This window comes from Osmia bicornis, chromosome 11 (genome assembly GCF_907164935.1).
Source record: "Osmia bicornis bicornis chromosome 11, iOsmBic2.1, whole genome shotgun sequence".
NCBI lineage: Eukaryota > Metazoa > Arthropoda > Insecta > Hymenoptera > Megachilidae > Osmia > Osmia bicornis.
This window is the reverse complement of record NC_060226.1, coordinates 1,403,741-1,425,703: the sequence shown is the minus strand read 5'-3', so window position 1 is coordinate 1,425,703 and position 21,963 is coordinate 1,403,741. Positions and strand designations below refer to the sequence as shown.

Here is a 21,963-nt window from a genome sequence, read left to right as displayed (position 1 = left end):
AAATATATATTTACAGTAGAATATTGTTACATTCAAATATATAAAATATATTTAAAATATATATAAAAATATTATAGATAAAATTTTGTTTAAAATTGATTTGAATGTAACAATATTGTACTGTAAATATATATATATAACGCTTTTAATCCAATATATATATATATATATATATATTTACAGTACAATATTGTTACATTCAAAATCAATTTTAAACAAAATTTTATCTATAATTATAGATGTATAATATCTATATATATTTAATAAGTACTTTTGTGATAAGGAATACCATACTTCATCATTGTCAATAACTGTCTCGAGCTCAGCGTTATTTTTATTTATATTGATAAATTATAGATAAAATTTTGTTTAAAATTGATTTTGAATGTAACAATATTGTACTGTAAATATATATATATAACGCTTTTAATCCAATATATATATATATATATATATATTTACAGTACAATATTGTTACATTCAAAATCAATTTTAAACAAAATTTTATCTATAATTTATCAATATAAATAAAAATAACGCTGAGCTCGAGACAGTTATTGACAATGATGAAGTATGGTATTCCTTATCACAAAAGTACTTATTAAATATATATAGATATTATACATCTATAATTTATATTAATAAATATTAATAAGTCTAAGATAAGTACTTTTATATATATATATAATTCAATGATTAATTATCCTTCAAAATTTTAATTATTAAAGAGATGATACTAAACCTGTTCAATCTTTTATACGGTTCTATTATGTGGGCAAGGAAAATTTTAAAAATGATTCTGGAACAGCGCCATCTAGCGACGGGGATCCAAACTAACTATGGATGTATACTATGCACACACAGAGAAAAATCATTAATAACATTTTCCAGGAACCTTCGCGTTGATGTGAAATTAAATTAGAAAAAGGTTTACTTACCTTCGTTCGCTTAAACGTGTAATGATTGCTCGAGAAAAAGAGTACGATAATAATAATTAATAATAATAACGATAAACTTCTTATTCATCATCTCTTTTTTCTATACAAGTGCACAAATATTTACAGAATCAATATAATGACAGATACGAAGGTGCCGTTGAGCGTGTTTCCCATTCTTTTCCTCTCTCTCACTCTCACTCTCTCTCTCTTTACTTTCTTTATTCTGCTAAAAATTCAATTCTTTCCTGGACAGAATCCAGATGATATTTTGGCACATCTCAGTTTTTCTCACGTCTCTTAAACACGCGGTCCGTTACTTGGCACAATACTTCCGACCATCGTGCGTGATTTCCTAACTTAATTCAAACAGACAGATTACAAAAACGATAGAGAATTATAGTATCGTTTTCGCCGTTCTTTTTTCCATTCCTTTCACACCAAAATGTACCCTTTCGCTGAAATACATGTTGTATAATAAGTTGCACGTCGTCCAAAATTTAAACACACCCAATTTTTCAATCCCTCGAAATCTTTAACTATAAAATGGTAAAAGTTTTTCTAACTCAGCTTTACTCTCTGTACACAGTCCGCAGCGAAAGGGTCAAATTACCCTTGCAGAAAGCTTCCTCGTCTAACTAAACTGATCGATCATCGTTGCAATTCTTTCTTCTATTCTTTTCTCCCTGGAGCCACGTTTTTCACATCCTTCGTTATTGCTAGTCGCCTAAAGAAGATGCAAATGGTTCGTGAATAATACATGATCGACGCAAAGTGCGACATCAGACGTAAAAAGAAAGAAAAGAAAATAACAAATAAAAATTCTACGTTTCGAAGAAAGCAACATAATAAATACCGTAGAACTTTTTCTTCTTCTTCTTCTTCTTCTTCTTCGTTTTTTCTTTTTAATCCAAAATTTCTCAAACATCTGTTTACGCTGGTTCACACACGAGCCTAAGTCTATCGATCATTTAACGAGGGTCTACGGGGGGGGGAGAAGGTATGACTTTTCATCTCTAAACAAACACGAGACAGTGCCTAGGGCGAACGATGAAACGTTTACGAGTGTTCCGCCTTTTTTGGAGTTTACTAGTTCACACGAATTATAAGTACCAAGAGACGTTGATCGTGAACGATTCGCGATCTTCCGGGCTAAAGTATAGCGTGACACGTTCCTTTACGTAAGATGTCTCTGAAACTACTGAATGTTATATGACAAAAAACGTCCACGAATGTGAAAACGCTTCTGTCGTACAAGATTCTTACTTGCTGTATCCTAGAAAAATCTGACGATTTCTTTTTTTTTTTTCTTTTTTTGGAAAGAACGAGGAGGTAATCTTATTCAAGATTCACATCTTTGGGAAACGTTAGTATCTTACGTGGAACTGTAGCGACTTTTTCTTCGAGATTACTGCATTGCCTCTCTAAATGGCACGAGTTTGGTAATCGTGTTGTGGTAAGAAAAAAATCGAGATTAGAATTTGTCTTTTGGTTCTGGACTGTTGATGAGGAGGCACACTTGGACCGCAGCGTTCATACATTTGGAATATCACAATCTATCAGTGTGCAAAAGTTGTTATTTAAATATCAAAGTAAAACTTGAAAGGCATGTCCTTATAGCTTGAGAATGAGAAGTGGTAAAATTTTGCCTTTTTCGAAAGGCAACACCGTATCTCTATGCGAACACAAATTGTGCAGAGTGAAATCCTCGAGAAACGTGCGTCGTGCATCCGACAACCAAAGGATTATTTCTTTGGGATTTATCCGACTCCAGAGACGAGGTTATCTCGTTTATCTGTTTCCACGCGACGCAGAGCTCGAAGTCGAGGAACGAAGAATCTGGAAGATTATCGACGACGATCCTCGAGCATCCAATGGCACCAAATACGACACGGAAGACTGCACCGAAGCAGCGGTACTTGGAGTACGACAGCCTGGGCGACGAGCGTTACTGTACGAAACGTAATATTGTATAACACAGGCACCGATAAAAGAACCTGCCCTTTATGACAATTTCTTCCAGTCAGACTTTCAAGTCGCCTCTCTCGAATACTGGCCTCCGCTGCCGTTCCAGCGAAAATCTGGGATGGTTTGAAAGGCTTTACGTTTACTGTATCCAAGACGCAGGCACCCACTGAGGCTCCCTTTCCAACGAATTGATCTCCGTTAACAACTGGTTGTAAGCTCGGTCTGTGTCGGTGTTTATGATGATCATGTCGAAAAGGTGGCCGTACTTGTCCTCCATTTCCCTTGCTTTCTCTATTATATCCTTCAATTCTTCCTCCTTGAAGCTTTCATTGTTCTTGATCCTCTTCTGTCTAAGCTTCTCCAAGCTCGGAGGTGCGACAAACACTACGTAAGGCTTCAAGTCCGAGTTTCGCAGGATTTTCAAGCTCTGAGGATGAAGATTAAGGACACAGATTTTCCCAGAGTTCACGACGGATCGAATTGCCTCGACGGATGTGCCGTAATACGCTTTCTCGTATTCACCGTGCTCGACGAACTTTCGACACAGAATGTCGGACTCGAACTGAGAACGGGAGATGAAATGGTAGTCTTGGCCGTCCACTTCGGAATCCTTCCTAGGACGACTGGTATCTGAAAAGGAGAAAGAAACACGCTTAAATCTTTTTCGAAAACAGATTCTACACTCATGGTTCGATCGACGAGTGCTTACGAGGAATAGCCGCTGCAAAACGTTCGCTGTCCTGCATCAGCCTTTGTCTCAACTCGTGCCGTCCGATATTCGGTGGCCCTATCAGAACTATTGGTCTCTTGTGATTCGCCCTCGGATAATACAAAGCTACTTCCTCGTACGTTAGCACCTCTTCGCTGTCGTAATCTACAAATTATAAACATTTTATTAGTAAAAACACAGTTTAATGTAAAATCAACTTTAGTATCTACCATCGATGGCAGTTGTCGCGTAATGCGGATAGCCGTCATCGTTGTAGTTCGCCCCGAATTTGTTTCGTTTTTTCTTCTTTGGATTCTTTCTGGCGCACAACAACGTGCTGGACTTTTTCGAACCGCGGACGGTCGATTTGTCACCGGCGATTGTTTGTTTCATGGATTCTCGTCTGCAACGAAAACATAACTTTACCCGTTTCCAAAGACTGTTCCAAACATTGTTCGGTTAATCCCTTGAATACGGCAGACTTTGAGACGCACCGGCCGTACCATACAGTAGGAATTCAGTTACGACGAACGCAGAGAACGGCGAAATTTTGGATTGGGATGCATTTTTGTGAAAATATATTTCAATAATCAAAAAACTGAATTTCACTACATTAAAACAATATTATTTATTTCTTTGTATTCTGAACCGAGAATAATTATCGATAAAATTTTCAGGGCACCTGCAGGCGCCTTCCGTGACAGAAAGCCAAACTGCGTCGAGCGCCATTAGGCACCTATAGGTGCTCTCAGTGTCACAAACGCAAAATTTCTAAGCGCCTATAAGCGCCCACAGTAGCCTAGGTGTTAAAATCGATCAACGTACTGATGCTGGAAAGCTTTGCTAGGTATCAAGCCAGCCAGAGTTTGATCCTCTTCTCCTTCTCTGTATGCCTGCCACCAGTTCGGGTCCTCCTGAGAGATCACGTGTAACACGTCACCTTTCTGAAAGCTTACACCCAACTCTCGACAAGGAATATAAGGATCTTCCTCTGGATCGTAGTCGAAATGAGCTCGTATATGCTGTATCTAAGGAGAAGGTTCACAAAGTATTTAGCAATTTGATCCTTTGTATTCCGGAAGATCAGAAGATATTTAAGCACGGATACCTGGTTGGTGTCTTCCCTTCTATTGGACAAATTATTTCTCTGACTCGTGGGAGCTGGAAGCACGAGAAACGTAAGACTGCCTTGCATGCCGGCCAGAATGTCGCACACCTCGTTCACGCTTTTCCCGCGCATTTCCACACCATTCACCTCCAGAACTTCGTCGCCTTCGTGCAGCAACCCGGATTTGTCCGCTGCACCGCCACGAACCACGCGACCTGTAGCAGCAGCAGTTAACAATGAGGTCCCCGTTTCAAAGGAAATTGCGTTTACTATACTATCTAGAGCGATATGATAATACCTATGATAACGGCATCGCCCTCGTTTCTAACCGTAGCACCCAGAGGTTCGTTAGTCTTCTCGATTCTGATGATCTTGATATTGTCCACGCCTCGAGAGCCTCTCCAGCTGGAATTCGGACTGGGAGGACCACTGGGTGACGATGAGGAAGGACTCTGCTTTCTCTGCAAACCGTCGACGCACGAGACGATTGAGTCGTGAGCGAGAAGGAGAGCTTCCATGTCGTAGCTCGTCAGAATTCCGGTCAGCTCCTCCACGGCGGCGATCGTTTCCGCTCCGCCGACACCTGCTGCCGTCGACGAGGACTGCCATTTCTCGAGAATGTCGACGACCTAGAAATTACATCATACGATTGAGTACTCTGGAATTGCTTATTTATCGTTCGGTTAAAGAAAGGAATAGGTAAAGTATCGGGACTTACGTCACGAGCCAAGCTGGACGCATCCTCGGCATGATGTTTCAGAGCTTTGCTGGATCTTAAGCGATTCTTCAGAGCATGATGGGTGGCTAAAGCAGACGCGAACCGACTCTGTACCAAAAGTGTTCGCACCGCTTCCAATTCGGCTTCCACTCCCGGACCAGAGATGCCCAGAGCACCAGAAATGTTGCGCAGCTGAAGTTGTAGCCTCTCCAACGTAGCGACGACCTCTCCGTACGCTGAGAAATACGAAACGTCGACTGATTAAACGAGATTCTTCTTATCAAATTGTAACGATATCGAAATACGAGTCTTGAGAAGGCGAATCACGGACTACAGTGTACACAGGGTGTCTTAAAATCTTAAGGTTCTCTCTGAGTTTTCTCGATACTGAAGGCAAATGGAAGGAATGATTAAAATGGTACCTCGGTATATGTCTGCTTTGGAATGCGTCCTGTTTGGACGTGACAAATTTTGCTCAATATTTTCTGTGAATTTTGCGTCATTTTTAAATAATTATCTCAGAGGAACAATTAAATGAATTTGATGTATTATTAACTGACTGATCATACAAGTAAGGATATCATGTAACAAACTATAACCGCAAAAGAGGAGACAATAAAATGTATTCCATTTGGTTTGTTAATTTAGAATCTATCATTAGGTTACGTTTATATTTGACAAATTAATTATGTTAAATAAACTGGTGAATATTTTTTATAAACTTCTAAGAAATCGTTTAAATGCTTTTCATAACATAAACAGTATAATATCAATAGTAGTATTTTTTCAGATGAGAACGGATTAATCATTTTTACATTACTTCTTATGGGAAAGGTTGATTTGGTATACGCCCTATTCCGTATAAGTCCAAACAAAATTTGTTTTTCTTTTTATTTTTCTGTATACTGTACCAGGTTTGCACTGATCAGCAATAGCGTGTCCACAAAAATTATATTAACTATAAGTTATGTTAATGATTGAACAATTGAAAGCATTATGTATCCATTTATAAAAAGGGCCATGCCTGTATATTCAAATAAAATAAATAAATAAACATCAGGTACCGTGGTACCACTGTACATTGATTCTGAAATAGCCTGTATAAGAGAAAATGGAACTTACTGAGGGGCCTGGGAGGCTCCTCGACTTCTTGCGTTGCATTTGCAACGACATGGGTCGGACGAGCGACGGTGGTCACCTCATCTTGAGCGTAAGCAGGATTCTCTTGGCCAGAAAGACTCGTCGCGTGACTTTCCAATGCCTGCAGCTTTCTAGATCCACGAAGCGATCGATTGAGTATCTCTTGCCTCTCCTCCTCATCCTTTCGTTTCCGCAACTGCTCCTACAATCGAATCGTCCATTTATCAATCCTTCTGACGATTTCAAAACAGATCCAACCGTTTCCTATAAACACTAAAGACGTTTAATTATCTTCGAAAAATAAGAAATTCAAAGCTGTCAGCCGTGAATCGAATGTTTTCTCTTTCTTTTTTTCTTATTCTCGCACTTATCAAGACTGAAATGTTTCGTTTCCTTACCTCGTTCCTTTAAAAGCCTGATTTCGGGTAATTCTAGGTAATTATCGTAACAGACAAAACAAGGTATCGAATCTTTCGATTATTCAACATTCATTTGCAAACGAGAAAAATGATATTCGTGTAAATTGGAAGTATCATCGTGAATCCTTCGATTACCTACCTCGTATTATCGAAATGTTCCTCGTAAGCGTATCTTACTTAAAGAACATTCAAGGAACAAAAAACAAGTGTGACACGTTGACAGAGGAAAAACGATTCGTGGAAGACGTAACATTCCATCTAACATCAAGCAAGCATTCGATAAAATTCAACTTAAGCGCTTGTATCGCCCTGTACACTGGAATTAATTCTGGACGTTTTGAATATAAAAATATTCTTTATTTCATATTTCTGCAGAAAATGTATATTCTGCTATGCTAAATTGATACCATAATATTTTTATTGTAATCTATAATGTTTATACTTGATATTTTCACACGATTTGGTTTGTGAATGTTTTAAAATTTGTATTTTAAAAAATCTAAACTGTGTTGTTATTTTTGTTTCAAGCCAATCACAGGATGAAAGGATATCCAACGAAATATTAATTTTCTTCTACCTCCTTTGATGTGTTGAAATTGTAATTTTTATTGTATATTAAAAGTATCGCTGTAAATGATCTTTTTATATAAGCAACGTCCTAAAATTAGAAAACAATGATTAGAATATAAAATATAAATGATTATATATTAAATAATTTGAATAAATTCGAAATTCAAGCAAAAATTTAAGTGTCCAGAATGAATTCCACTATCGTATAATGTGATCTATTGTAAAAGAGTAGCCAGTATGAATGTTTGTCGATCAACGCCCACCGAGTGTGATAAAAAGCTGATGTCAGTTCGCGTTGACGCAAAAATCATTTGAACAGCAATCGGTGATCTGTGATTTATGTAACGCAGAAGGCTCGCGTATTATCGCCAGAGAGCAGAAATAGTTGGACGAAGCCCCGTTTTACTCTCGCGGTACACGCGTAGGGTTTCTCGAACGTCAGCTTCTACCTCCTTATTCGATGGATTTCCTATGAATCTGCCTACCTTTTCAACAAAAAAAAAATAAATAAAACCAAAGTAAACGTTTCTCTATAATTCATAGATCGCCCGCACATGGCTGGCGTAGCACTCGAAGCTTCGAAGCCAAACTTCCACATCAAAGATTCGGAGTTTTCGATCTACCGATGTGGTCTGGTTTTCGATGACTCGGAAATAAGAAAAAAGAAAACGGGTCTTCTGCCATGAACAGGCAGAAAGAGCAGTCCTAACCGAGGTCAGGGTATGGAAAATGGTTGGGGAACAGAAAAGGGAGAGACGAATGCTGTTGGCCTGAGTCAGCCTGCCTCTCCGCCTCCAACAGTCTACACCTATCGAAAGTTCGTAACGTTACACTGGAGTCGTGTAATCTTAGACCATTGCCACGGGGTTCTTTACATTCCAGACCACACTTGACTTAAAGGTGGTCGAGGCGGCGCGAGAATTTTTTCCTTCTTCACCGGGCAAACAACAGACTCGCGTCGCGTCGCGTCGGGACGCCAGACCCCAGACTGTTTCTGGTATTTCTCAGTACCGATACTCGACTTTTAACAATTCCAAGAGGGCTATCGTACTGGCTTATCAGCGGATACACCTGGCGGCGTAGTTGGATGATTACCTCATCAATGACAATTGAAACTTAATTTAAAATTCATCTCTCTCCAAATATTATTCTTATCGACGATATAGGAAATTGAAAAATGGATAGAGGCACGGCGCCGGGACACGGTTGTTCGACGAGCATTGTTGTCTCTGCTGGATCCGTAATTTCCTGTTGGAACGTGGCGACTGTTAACGTCCCTCTTAAACAACCATCTGTCCTACGCTGCTTTTATAATGTTACGCAACGCTAAATTATTCATGCGGAATACCAAGCGTTTCCACGCGTTCGATACTTTTTGCATTCCCACACCGAAATACCTTGGTCAACGATTCAATTATTCCTGCGGCTTTGCATCGTTCCGAGCTCGAAACGACGCGAAACAATGAGCATTCGATGAATTCCAACGATGAAACACCATAAACAACCGATTCAGTTTCTATTCCATTTGAAAACAAATTCGCTAGAGATCCTAGGAATCATTTTGAAGGTATTCTCTGTTAACGTAAAAAGAAGGTGTAGGACCAATGATAGGTTTTCCAAAAAAAAAAACAAAAAAAAAAGAAAAGGAACACGGTACCTGGTATTTCCTGATGGAATGCAGTTGCTGCTGCGTGGGCTCGGCGTTCGCGTTATCGGTCGATTCCACATTGTTGTTCTGGCTGGCGGACAAACGTAGATTATCTTTCGGTGGTCTGGCAGGTGCCCTTTTTTGATCTCTCGGAGGGATGGCTGGTTTCACTCCGTTCAGACCGGCCTAAAAATCCGTTTCAAACAAAACACAGCTCGCATTAAAGGTCCCTTCGGCAAATCCTTCGAGATCGCAACTACCAAAGACTTCTTCTCTTCATCCCTGTGTCTGTATATCCGATTCTTTTGTTTTTCTTTTTTCTTTTTAATTTAAATTATTTTCTGAACGATGGCTCGAGCAATTCCTTCGTTTATATTCTTGGCTACACACGGAAGCGAAGAACAGCCAGAGAATTGAAAAAAAAAAGAGAAAACAGGGAGAGAGGCGAGAATAGAAAAACAGTCGGAAAGCAAGCACGTGCACTACGAAATATGTATGTACATTCTCTAGAAGATTGCGAGTAAACGTTAGAGGTTTCTCTAGCATGCTTGCCGCGGAAACGGTCGATTGCTCTTCTGCATATGCCCTGAAAAGGGGTGAAGTTCCCTTTAGCACCCCCCTCCAATCGACTCAAAAAATACCAGGCAAACTTTTCATGCGTAATAGTCACATGGCGCAGAAATTTTTGGTTCATGAAAAATTGCGGCCATTCTCATCACCGCCATTTTACTCTTCTAGACAACGACAACGAGATCTTAAATTCCTCTAATCAATATCATCTCGCGTTTCTAGTTTCCTCGTTTGCCATAATCAATGGCAAAAATATCCAGTAAATCCTGTTGGGTGTTAAATTTAGGTTAAGTTAGGTTAGATTAGGTTATTTTTTTGAAGTTTCTGTAGTTTTTTAGCTCATTTATACTCCTGTAATAAAATTCATTCTGTAGAATCCAAAATATAAAAGAAATCTTTCTCAAAAAAGAATTTCCGTGCCTCCACATTAATGTTTTTCTGACTTACGACTCACGAGAAGTTTGTAACCTAACCTTTTAACCTAACCTAACCTAAATTTAACACCTAACCTTTTAACCCAACCTAACCTAAATTTAACACCTAACCTTTTAACCTAACCTAACCTAAATTTAACACCTAACAGGACTAACTGGATATTTTTGCCATTGATTATGGCGAGCGAGGGAACAAGAGACGCGAGATGACATTGATTAGATGAATTTAAAATCTCGTTGTTTAGAAGATGGTGGTGATGAAAATGGCCGCAATTTTTCATGAGCCAAGAATTTCCGCGCCACGTGACTTACCCACGTTATGCATGAGAAGTTTGCCTGGTAATTTTTGAGTCAATTGTAGGGGGGTGCTAAAAGGAGCTCTTACCCTGAAAAGTTCTCTGACGACTCAGTTAAAACGTTTCTGTTTCTAAATAGACGGCTAAGTTGGACAGCGCAAGAGAAGACCGTTTCGACGACAAAAAAGCGTGAAAAAGATGGAAGCAAAGCATTACCTGATGTTTCCCAAGATCGCCAAGGTCCTCGCACAAGGGGTACGTACGTTTCTTCGGTGCATCCGGCGACAGTTTCGTTGTTCTCGTGGTGGCTCGTACATTATCGACAACGATTTTCCAAGAATTCGAACGGGAAACGAAACAGCCGTCTGAGAACCAATCACGGCGATCGGCACGACGATCGTCCACGCGCAAAGCGGACAATTCCGGCTCGCTTCTCGTCCGCGAGTCGCGCGAAGCGTTCAACAATTTTGAGCGTCTATACTCGAAAGATAACCGCGAGTTTTTCTGATTCTGTGTGTTGGGCGAGTCGTCGAAAGCGTTAAAAGAGTCCTCGCGTTTCCAAGATGTCACGTCCTGATCGACAGAACGATCGTACTCGCGCAAAGAATTACGGCAGTTCTGATTGGTCTCCTGAACGAATGACAAGCATCTGACCGGAGTGCTCTGTTTCTCGGGGAAAGGATCGTCGAGAGAGAAGCTTTCTTCGAGGCGATTCGAGAGAACGACTCTGGGAGGTGTGCATCCGCGGCAATCGTTGGCGAAACGCGTTTGTACGGTACGGAATGCGGGCAGGTCCTCTTTGGAAACGGACAGCTTGCGAGTGGTGAGCGAGAACGAAGAGGAAGCGTCGTCCGGATCGAAGGATCTCGGTACGAGACTGTAGCGTCGAAGCCGATCGTTAGAGCACGAGAGTAACGAGCTATCAGAGGAATTGTGCCGCGTGCTGGAAGCGTGAAGAAGCATTTTGTCGTGCCGTGGTTGCTGATGCTGGTGCACGATAGAAAAGAAGCTGTCGATAAGCAAACTCTTTACTCTGGACCTTACCTTCTTCGACGAGGAGTCGCGTTTTCTGTCTAGCGTGCGCGCGGCCACGTTCTCCGTGGCGCTAGTATCCTCGCCGCTGGCTAGAGCAGCGAAGCTACTAAGGTCGTTCGAGGGAATGCAGGGTGGTGACGAGGCTACTAGGATCGTGCTGCTGCTGTTGCCAGTGCACGCGCCACTCCCGTCCTCCCCGCAGCCGGTTAACGCATCTCTACTGTCTCTGTTAACGTTGCACTTATCGTTCGACTTCCCGCCACGATCCCGTTTCGGTTCTAGAGTGTTGTGCTTGCTGTTGTTCGGGGTCTTGTTAGGCGGGGGATAGACGGGGTGGCACTTGGTGACGGGTACGAAATCGGGCGGACAATCGACGGCCACCTCGCGGTACGTTTTCCCGGCTACCATAAGGAAGCTACGATCTAGGTGCTCGAGATCGGTGGACGCGTCGCTCCTTAGGGTCGAGTAACCGCTGGAGATCTGCTGGTGTCTCTTCTTCTTCGGCCGTTGCCTCGAGGACGAGGAGAGACTGCTGCCCGACTCGATTCCCAGAAGATCCTCGCTCGATCCGGCTCGTATCAGCTCCTCCGCGTCCACGCTTCTCGTCTTCGCCTTCTGTTTCGAGCGTTCCCCCTCGCTTTGTCTCCGAGTCTTCGTACTCTTCGCCGACTTGCTCGAAGGGGTAGTCTCCGGTCGCGACGGGCTCTGTAACGTCGGAGAGGCTCGCTCCTGATCACGAGGCATTCTGGATATCGTGCATTGCTCGTCGATCAGCCTGGTCAAGTCCGACACCTCGTCCGACCTCATCAGCAGCCCTTGGAGATCTTGCAGGTCGGCTAATCCGTAGGCGGGATTGTCGAAGGACGTTGTGTCCCGGGTTCTACCGAACAGAGGGGCTATTTTTATGTCCGGAACGACCGGTCTGCAAGGCGAACCGAGATCTATCCTTCTGGCGTCGTATGCGGGCGATTCTTTGCCACGATTCTTCGCGTGCCTCAACACTAGGCTGCTATCGAGGGGCGCGGTGCTGTCGGACCGTCCGGAGGAACTTCTGGGACTGGCCGAGTCGTCGCTGCAGGTTTTCAACATAGTCGGATAGTCCTCCTTAGCGAAAGGATAATCCTCCTCGACGTCCACGTCGACGCTCGACTCTTTCTGACCGGTAGTCTCCTCGTTCACTCCTTCGTCCTCTTCTTCTTCCTCCTCCTCGAAATCCTTGAAAGGATTCTTCAAGTCCGGCGAGCCTAAGGTAGACGGACTGTTTCGATACTTGTCCAAATCCGTCTCCTTTCCAGCGTCCTTGATGTCTTTCGGCTCGTCTTCGTTCTCGTTCTCGTTCTCCTCCTCGTCCTCGAGGTTCTCCGACGACTCGATCTTCAGTTCGATCTTGAGCACTTGAGGCTGACCGTTTCTCAGGCAGTGTCTCGAGATCGAGTCGTCGGTGATGTCGGTTGAAAGATCGACGGACGGCACGATTCTAGCGCGATCGTCAGCGTTGGTGATTCGCGTCGACGGCGATTTAAGGGTGTCGACGTTTTTAAGGTTTAGGGAGAGGTGATCGAGATGATCGAGGTCGCTAGCGCTACGGGGACCACGAAGCTCGTTCCGATACTCGGAGGAGCAGTTGTTTACCTTGTTGGGATAGGCCTTCTGCAGAAGGGTGTCGGGCACGTCGACTGGTAGCTCCCGGTGAGGCCCTAGCCCGCCAGGGGCCCACATCTCATCGGGAACCAGCCCCTCCGCAGCCTTCTTTCCCTCCCGCGAGCTACTGTTGTTGTTCTCCTGCAGCTGCTGCTGCTGCTGTTGTTGCTGTTGCTGTTGTTGCTGTTGCTGCTGCGAGTGTATGTCCGTCACGACGCTACGCCTTCGGGACCTGGCAACACGGAAACACAAAGGTGACCCTTTTAACGATTTTCGATGCAACGAGTGCTACCACTACCAACTACCAACGCTACCTAATTCTTTTCTTCTTAGCGTTTTATTCCCGGCTTTACCAGAACGTTCTGCCTCTTGCTATTCAAGGGGGTCGTTCCAGTTGCCAGCTATTTAAGAAACAAAGCGTCTTCTTGGCACGCTGCTTCCAACCTCCACCATCTTTAGCCTAATTTTTTTTTAACCCTATCGCTATCGATGCGACATTCCACCTTCCCTTATTTAACTTTCAAACCTTTTCGTTCTTAAGCTGGAGGTTCCAAGCAACGTCTATTAAGATAAGAATCGAACGGCAAATATAGAAAGATGGCTGCTTGTACTTGGCAATGTTTTACAACTAGCTACTACGATATAGTGACACAAAGTGGTACAGTTACTGATATATTAGAAAAAAAAATAAGAAAATTCTTGATGAAATAATTTAATACATTTACGTTGAATCAGAATCAGATGTAAGAGTTAATGAAAAAGCGATGCCCGAGCAAGCGTTGTGGGAACGGTTTGACACAAACATGGAGCATGTAAATTCTATAGAAGAATGGAACTAGCTGAAGAGAAGATAACGAACTTCCTGACACAGCGATCGAGGTCAACTAAAATTGCAGCCACTTGCCGGCGCGAAACAATCATTCGGAATTAAGATTCACACCTTCTCACGTTCCCTCGACGATTCCCCGTCGCTTCAACTTCATCTGGTTTTCAATACAATTATCTAGATACTTTAGTTTCTTACAATCAAACGTTAGACGTTGCGGTTTCGCCGCAAACTCGAACGAACCGTGAAACGAAACTTGTCGCGCGAACACACGGTGAATACGAATTTTCCTCGCGACAAGAAGTAATTTGCACGATGAAACGTCGTTAGAGGAGGGATGCTTTCACGGTAAAAAAAAAAAAGAGAGGCGACGTTATAAAAAGATGGAAACCTGTGGATGGTAGTGGCGCGTGTCGAACCTGCGCGTGAAGAATCTCCGTGAAAGTGGAAATTTACGCGACACTGGATACAGGGGAGTTACAACTAACCCTGCTCTACTCCGATGCGACCATTACAAAGGTACGTGTCATTTCGGTATTTAAAACGAGTCGAGTTTTATCGTCGAAACGATAAATCTTATCGAACTCGAAACGGTTGGTGTTTAAAGGGATAGCTTCGAGATTCAAGAAAAACTAGCGAAACGAAACAGATTAAAGATCCATTTGCAATGTTAGAAAATTCGCAACGGATACTCGTCCGGCGTGCACGTATTCGTAGCGTAGCTATTACCAGCTCGATAACAGCAACGTGAATAACCCGATAGAAATTTCAGACGAATATCGAACGAGCACGCCTGTTATTCGATCCCGATCCCGATCTCAATTCTCCGACCGGTGGCAATCACACTCGCCGTACATTGATCGCCGACAATTAATTAATTCCAATCGACTTTCGCAATTACTCCATTCTCATTACACACTGTCCAACAATTAATTAGTATTCTTACAAAATTTCATGCATCGATTGGGAATATTAAACCTCGTTATTATTGGAACAGTTTTAGAAACGACCAGATGCTCGTTAACCTTTTACGATTAGATATCGAACGGTATTCGAGGATGACGATTCTCGATTACAAAAGAATATCACCAATGGCACGAGGAGAATAACAAAGGAAAAGAAAGAATGAATTAACGAGATCTTGCTTTACAGAGATCCTCCTACACCCCTTCGTTAACCCTTTGATTGTACAGGCATTCGGTAATCTGTAAATGATATTTATCAATATATTACAGCGAAAGTAAAACGTTACTCCGAAGCGGCACAAAGCAGACTCAGCTCGGCGGCAAGGGGAAGAAAACGAAAACGAATTCGAAGAACACGATGGCTGGTGATTGAATACGATTTTTCCCGTGGATCCAGTTACAAGGGCAAACGGAAAGGGGACAAAGAACAAGAGACGACGGCATTACGGTTTGTTCCTAAGTGGCGACCACGTGAATTCACCGGCTCCAACAAGAACAACCAGACAATACTATGCTCTGCTCCTTCGAACAAAAGCGACAGAATCTACGGGGTGTCTTCGGGAAAAAATTCCGAATGGAAGTTGCAGATTCTTCGTGTTAAAAAATAATCGAAAATTCCTTTACCATTTTGTAATTTGAAAATTAACTGGACCACTTACGGGCTGCTTCCTGGAGATAACAATATGGTACCCCGGAAGTGGAGCATCCAATTTTTAATCGTTCGTGTTTAAAAAACGAAATAAGGGACGTATAATTCTTTTTTTCGAAACACCATGTACACACAGACAAATAGCATACACGGTTCATTATGCGAGCACGGTCAAACGTAAACGGGTTCATGTGCTTTCACTGTACTTCCTGTTGGAATTTTGTGAAAACGACATTAACCATCTGCCTAATACTTTGACAGTGTAATACCATTGAATACCACAAGTACCATGTAGTATCTTATATGCACGAAGGTTCCTAAATTATTTCTGGTAAAAATTTTGTACCAAAGGGTTAATCCCGTTTATTAACGAATAAATAAATAAATTATTGTAGAAGGTGCTAGAGATGTCCGAGTACTCGAATTTGGAGTGAAACAATGATCGGTCGGTCAAGTCGAGCCGAGTGCTTGAATTTTGCCGAATTACTCGAAATCGACGAACTGTTTGAAACAAAAGCAAGCTACTCGAATATTCGAGCTGAAATTTTAGTACTCGAATTTGGAGTGAAACAATGATCGGTCGGTCAAGTCGAGCCGAGTGCTTGAATTTTGCCGAATTACTCGAAATCGACGAACTGTTTGAAACAAAAGCAAGCTACTCGAATATTCGAGCTGAAATTTTAAAGTAAATCGAAGTTTCACGATAGCTCGAATTTCGAGTGAAACAATGATCGGTCGGTCGAGGTAAATCGAGCGCTTGAATTTTGCCGAATTACTCGAAATCGACGAACTGCTTGAAACAAAAGCGAGCTACTCGAAAAAATCGAATATTCGAGCTGAAATTTTAAAGTAAATCGAAGTTTCACGATAGCTCGAATTTCGAGTGAAACCATGATCGGTCGGTCGAGCCGAGTTAAGCCGCCGAATTTGCCGAATTACTCGAAATCGACGAACTGTTTGAAACAAAATCGAACTACCCGAATATTCGAGCTGAAATCTTAAAGTAAATCGAAGTTTTAATCGAGTAGTTCGCTTTTGTTTAAAACAGCTCGACGATTTCGAGTAATTCGGCAAATTCAAGCGCTCGGCTCGGCTCGAACAATCGAAGCGAGTTCAGCTCGGCTTGTAAATTACGAGTACTCGCACATCTTTATAGGGTGCTAAGCAAGTACTGGTCTATCTATTGTAATATTATCTACGATTTACCAAATATGTTATATTGAAATGAAAAATAAAATGGATCGAACGATACATGGTAAGCAGTGTGCGACTACGCGTTGGCTACCGCGATGGGAAACTCGACCAGCTCTCTAACTCTCGGTCTAAAGCAGGAAAACGATATCTAGGTTACACGCTTTTAATAGGGATTACTGTTTAAGGAAACGACCATACGAGCCTCGATTCGACGGGGTACTTGTTGGAAAAACACATTCTATATCCGACAAAGTGACCTCCAATCAAAACGTTCCTTCTTCTTCTTTTGTGAACGCCAATCTCCATATTTCCCAACGTTTCTCGCGTTTACATTCGGAGAAAGTGTCCTTTTTTTAAAATCTCATTTCTTAGTTATGCTCGCAAGTTTCATTACCGAGTTATCCATAACTGGGTGACCAATAAATTTTTACTCGAGTCTTTCTTTTTTCTTCCACTTTCTCGACAAACTTTCTCTCTTTAACCATTTCCTGTTTCCCCTTTTATCATTTCCTCAAGGTTGCAACGGTCAATGTCAAATGGCTTTCAGTGTCACAAGCATGAAATTAATAATCGTGTTTTTGCAGCCGAATAGGTTAATCCAGTTTAAAAATCACCTGTTTAACGTTCGTTTCTATTTTTCTACTTCCGCTCTTAGAAAACAACGACGAAGAAAGAACAGGATCGCGTTTGACAAATTACCGTGAATTTGTATGAATGGTAGCGGTTGTTGAAAAATCTAGGATTCCGAAAGAAATCGTTTCCGTTTCGAAGAATTGTAACTCTTCAACTCCCGAGCAGTTTCGTCCTGAGAAGGATCTGGTTTTTGTCTACGGTCGTTCCACGAAGTACCCCGTGTCGTCTTGAAGAGGTTCAAAAGCTGAACAGACCTAATGGCATTGCGCCTCTTCAGCACCCGAACTCTCTTTCGTCGGCTTCTTCCCGCAAGGAATTCGCTAAAACCATTCCACATGTTCCTTTCACGAGCTTGCTCCGAGATTTCACTCGTTTCAGGCCTAGAAATGTTCTCTATTTGGAAAAGCTACACCACTTTGTCGAAGTAGAAACAAAGGGGTATAATAAATCCTACGATCATTCCGATCGGAAATCGAAAAATCCAAGTTTCCTTCAGAAATGCCGACGCTACGAATTTTCGTGATACTTATTTCCAGGAAACGGAGGCGTTCGATTCCGAAGGTAAGAGAAATTTTCCAACAGTAAGAGGTTCGCGCATCGTGGGAAATTCCGTGGCAAGGAATTCGAAGCGAGGGGAAAAATCAGAATGGCAAACATTCGCAAGGTTCCGTGATTGGTAATGTACGAGCCTGGCACCGGGATACCTGCGGAGGCGGCCAGGTAAGCAGGGCTGTAGAAACGAAAATACGTCGCAAAATTTTTCATTTCTTTTTTTCCTCGTATCTTACATATTTTTAAACAGCTATTCGACGGTTTTTTATCGCACAACCGTTTGCGCGTCTCGAGAAAAATTCACCCTGGAAATTGGGAATCTTCTGTCCATAAAGACGAAGTTTGTCCAATAAATTATTCGAAAAGTACAAGGTAGCGAACGTAAAACCGGCTCCGACCACAAAGTAGAATATAAAACTGTTTATTTGACAATAACGAGTCGTACATTTGATATGGTAAACACGAAAAAGGTTTAAAAAGGCTTTAATTTCAAAAGTTTACCGTCTCTTTTCGGCATTTTTATGCTTTCACGGTACGTTTTGGAAACGGAAAATAGTTTCGAGTCGATTTTACGCGTACCTCCCGGTATTTCGCCGAAATTCGAGCACTTTTCGTGCTCTGAACCTCGACGAGTCGAGCATCGAACGATGCCTACCTTTCGACGAGTACCGTTGCTTGTCTATTCATGCTCGTTAAAACCGACCTCGGTATAATGCTCGTTACCCATATTTTCGTGGCAACAGGCTAGACAAACGTTAAAACAAATGGACATTATTGACTGGACAGTGCTGACCTAACCCACGTGCCCCAAACGATCTACTTTCGAAGAAATTCCAGCCACGTTCGGTGACTGTTGCTGAAGTAACGAGTACCTGTGTATCATTTCTATCCCTAGTAAAGTTATCCATAGAAATACGAACCGTGAAAGACAACGAGTAGATCATTTTTCATCTACATCAACGTCTTTTTAATTAAACGCTACTGGAAGTTAACTAGTGGAATTAATTCTGGACACTGAAGTTTTTACTTAAATTTCGCATTCATTCAAATCATTTAATATATTCTAATCATTGTTTTCTAATTTTAACATATCAAAGGAGATATAAAAAAATTAATATTTCATTGTTTAGATTTTTTAAAATAAAAATTTTAAAACATTTACAAACCAAATCGTGTAAAAATATTACGGTATCAATTTAACACAGCAGAATATACATTTTCTGCACGAATATGAAATAAAGAATATTTTTATTCAAACTATCCACAATTAATTCCACCAGTGTAGAACGATGAACAGTGGAAGACGATGAGATTCTTATTTTGCGATATATTGAACGAAGATAATTAAAAAAATTTCCAGCTAACGAACGAGTTGCTTTCCTGCGCATCATACACGATACGAGTAACGTATCTCTTAATCAATACGAACATTGATTCATACTATCTGCTAGTCTGATTCAGTTACCGTGAAAGACGAATGTGTCACGACTCCTGATCAGTCATCGTTTGGCTGTACATTTTCAAAAAAGCAATTTCATTTTCTAGTTATTTCGTCGAGTTAATTTCCATAGAAAGAACGAACGTTAGATTTAACCGAGAAGAATTATCGTCAGGTCGTTGAAACGTACCAGTGTAGCGTTTTGAGGATTCTCATGGCGTGGCTTCTCAACGATTCGTCCTTCGTTCAAACCTCATGGACGATTCTCGCAGCTCGCGGTTATATTCTTCGCTCGACTAACAAACGAGCCAAGAATCTCAATGTTTCTATATCCGAAGACCTTCCATATTCTCTCTTTTCTTTCTTCAAAATCCTCTCCCTTGTTCTATCCGTCGATCATCGTCCTCTTCATCCTCTTCGTCCTGTGAAAAATTCTTCTATCCTACCAAACACTTCTTACTTCCCGCCCTTTTCAACATTACCACCAGATTCGATATTCGGACGCGCACAACACGCACAGATATTCCAAATGCTATTCTCTCGTATCACCAACTTCCCCTCTCGAACGGTAGCACTACCAACAACCAGGGTATATCACTCGATGTAACGAGAAAGACACGCGAGGAACGGGTTGGAAGAAGGAAAGGAAGAAGAATAAGAAGAAGGTACAGTGTGGCACGAAGAGGCGCAGACTCGATGGCAAGCGAAGGTGTATGCACCTTTCGAAGGCTGCATGCGCCACGAGGAAGGAGGTGGAGGAGGTAAAGGCGCGCTATATCGCGTGGAGAACGCTCGTACCGGTTTTGGCCCGACGCCGGACAGGTATTCCCGACTCCGTTAACCGCCTTAATTGCGACCGGCTCATATCATCCGGACCCTTTCCTAACCTCGCTGACTCGAACAATAATCTTCCGTCCACCACTTTCCTCTTCGACGACCCAAACACTCTGCCTCTTTTCCTTACAACTTTCTTCGAAACACCTCGGTTGTTACTCAGGCAAGCACTCTACGAGACTCTTGCTCGCTTCTTTTAACGTTTCCAATCCGTTGGTCCTTGAAAATATCCTTATTTCCAACTTCTTACAGGTACGAGGAGCAAAAACTCCACCCTCTGCAAGTTCTTCCGCATCGACGAGGAAACTCGTAGATGTTTCTTGGGCGAAGTTCACCGGTAGTAAGTTTTGTCTGGAAGTTTTCAGGGGTACAATCCGTTGACCACGAGACACCAGGGTACACGATAAACGATGAGGAACGCGCGAAGAACGCTGGCATCCCTCCAGGTTCGAACTGACGTGAGTTTGTTGGCTTCGCTTCACTCCGAGGCAAGCCACCGGTGTCCCCTTCTCTCCTCTCCTCTCCTCTCTCTCTCTCTCTCTTCCCCACCTTTCCCTCAACAGACGACCCCTCCTTATTCCACAGTGTTCTCCACCACTTTTCAGCTGCGCGTTTCTACCTTGCCCTCCCTCCAACCTGGTGTTGTCCGTTTTCATTCCCCTCCAACCTGCATCCTCCTCTCTTTTCGATGCACACCAGGTTTATTCAGCTTCTCCTTATCCTTCCTTCTTAACCGTGCGCCACCAGGGCTCCTTCTCGTCCGTTTCTTCGCCTCTTCGTGTATATACCTCTTCTGGGCTTCGTCTTTGCCTCGTTCTTTGTTCGTGCCACGAAATTCCGGCTGGCTTTTGTTTCTCAACGAGACTACCGTACCCGGTATTTTTCGCCAGAGAAGCGAAAAACAGGAGAACACTCTTTCTCTTTGCTTCGTCGTGGATTACCTTGATAGAGAATCGATGAAATTTCAGTGACATTTTGGCCGGATGCTCCGGCACGTAGCGTGTCATTTTAAAAATAATCTTTGGTACAGCTATGTACGACCTTGTTCTAGACCCTTATCAAACACCTTTATTTCAGATTAAGAAAGTTATTTGATAACTGGCTAAAAGAGGTTGAAACGTTACAGGCAAGTTATTTTTGGAAAAAGTTTCTTCGCGTGAAGATAAGCAGGGAATACACGGAATGCGTTTCTTCAAGTTAGATAATTTTTCACCTTTCAGGTCTAGCAGAAGCTTCCGTTTTCCGCAAACATTTCATCGTAAATTCTTGTTCGTTTTCCATTTGCTGCGTTATCAATGTTTTCTTTCAAACGCACGGATTACTCTCCTCTCGATGGCTTTCTCTGTTCTCCGGCATCTCTGTCCCGCTGTACGCCGCTGGTGTCGTCGCTCCTGCGTTCCGAGCATCGCGTAACCAGGCATTGAAGTCTCTCGACCCTGTGTTGCCGCAGTGGCTCACGCAGGAAGCCGAACCAACAACTCGGATTCTGCCTCGCCTTTCCACTCTCAGCTGATCCTACGATCCTTCTCGAAGCTATCGTTCTTCCTCCGCAAATCCTCTGCAAATCCGTAATAAACGTAAGAAATCCGTCGAGCAGAATTTTCAAATTCCATTTTTCGCTACCTCCAACACCTTAAATCGTCCTTAAATCTTTTTTTCCTCCTCGCCCATCTACTGGTTT

General features: G+C 42.4%; 1 protein-coding gene across 4 annotated transcripts in view; it reads right to left on the bottom strand.

The window, feature by feature from the left end:
* Nucleotides 1-994: 994 nt before the first annotated feature.
* Nucleotides 995-21,963, bottom strand: part of LOC114878600 — a 46,524-nt gene continuing 25,555 nt past the window's right edge. For 3 of the 4 annotated variants that reach the window (XM_029192592.2, XM_029192594.2, XM_029192595.2), the window contains 10 exons: nt 11,560-13,423; nt 9,225-9,401; nt 6,561-6,780; nt 5,439-5,674; nt 5,019-5,349; nt 4,721-4,935; nt 4,438-4,640; nt 3,843-4,015; nt 3,613-3,777; nt 995-3,533 (listed from right to left, as the gene is read on the bottom strand). In XM_029192592.2, coding sequence (XP_029048425.2) covers nt 3,043-3,533; nt 3,613-3,777; nt 3,843-4,015; nt 4,438-4,640; nt 4,721-4,935; nt 5,019-5,349; nt 5,439-5,674; nt 6,561-6,780; nt 9,225-9,401; nt 11,560-13,423 — 4,075 coding nt within the window. In that variant the 3' untranslated portion in view covers nt 995-3,042. Of the gene's footprint in view, nt 3,534-3,612; nt 3,778-3,842; nt 4,016-4,437; nt 4,641-4,720; nt 4,936-5,018; nt 5,350-5,438; nt 5,675-6,560; nt 6,781-9,224; nt 9,402-11,559; nt 13,424-19,638; nt 21,841-21,963 lie in introns of all 4 variants that reach the window. The other variant, XM_029192596.2, reaches the window with a different exon arrangement.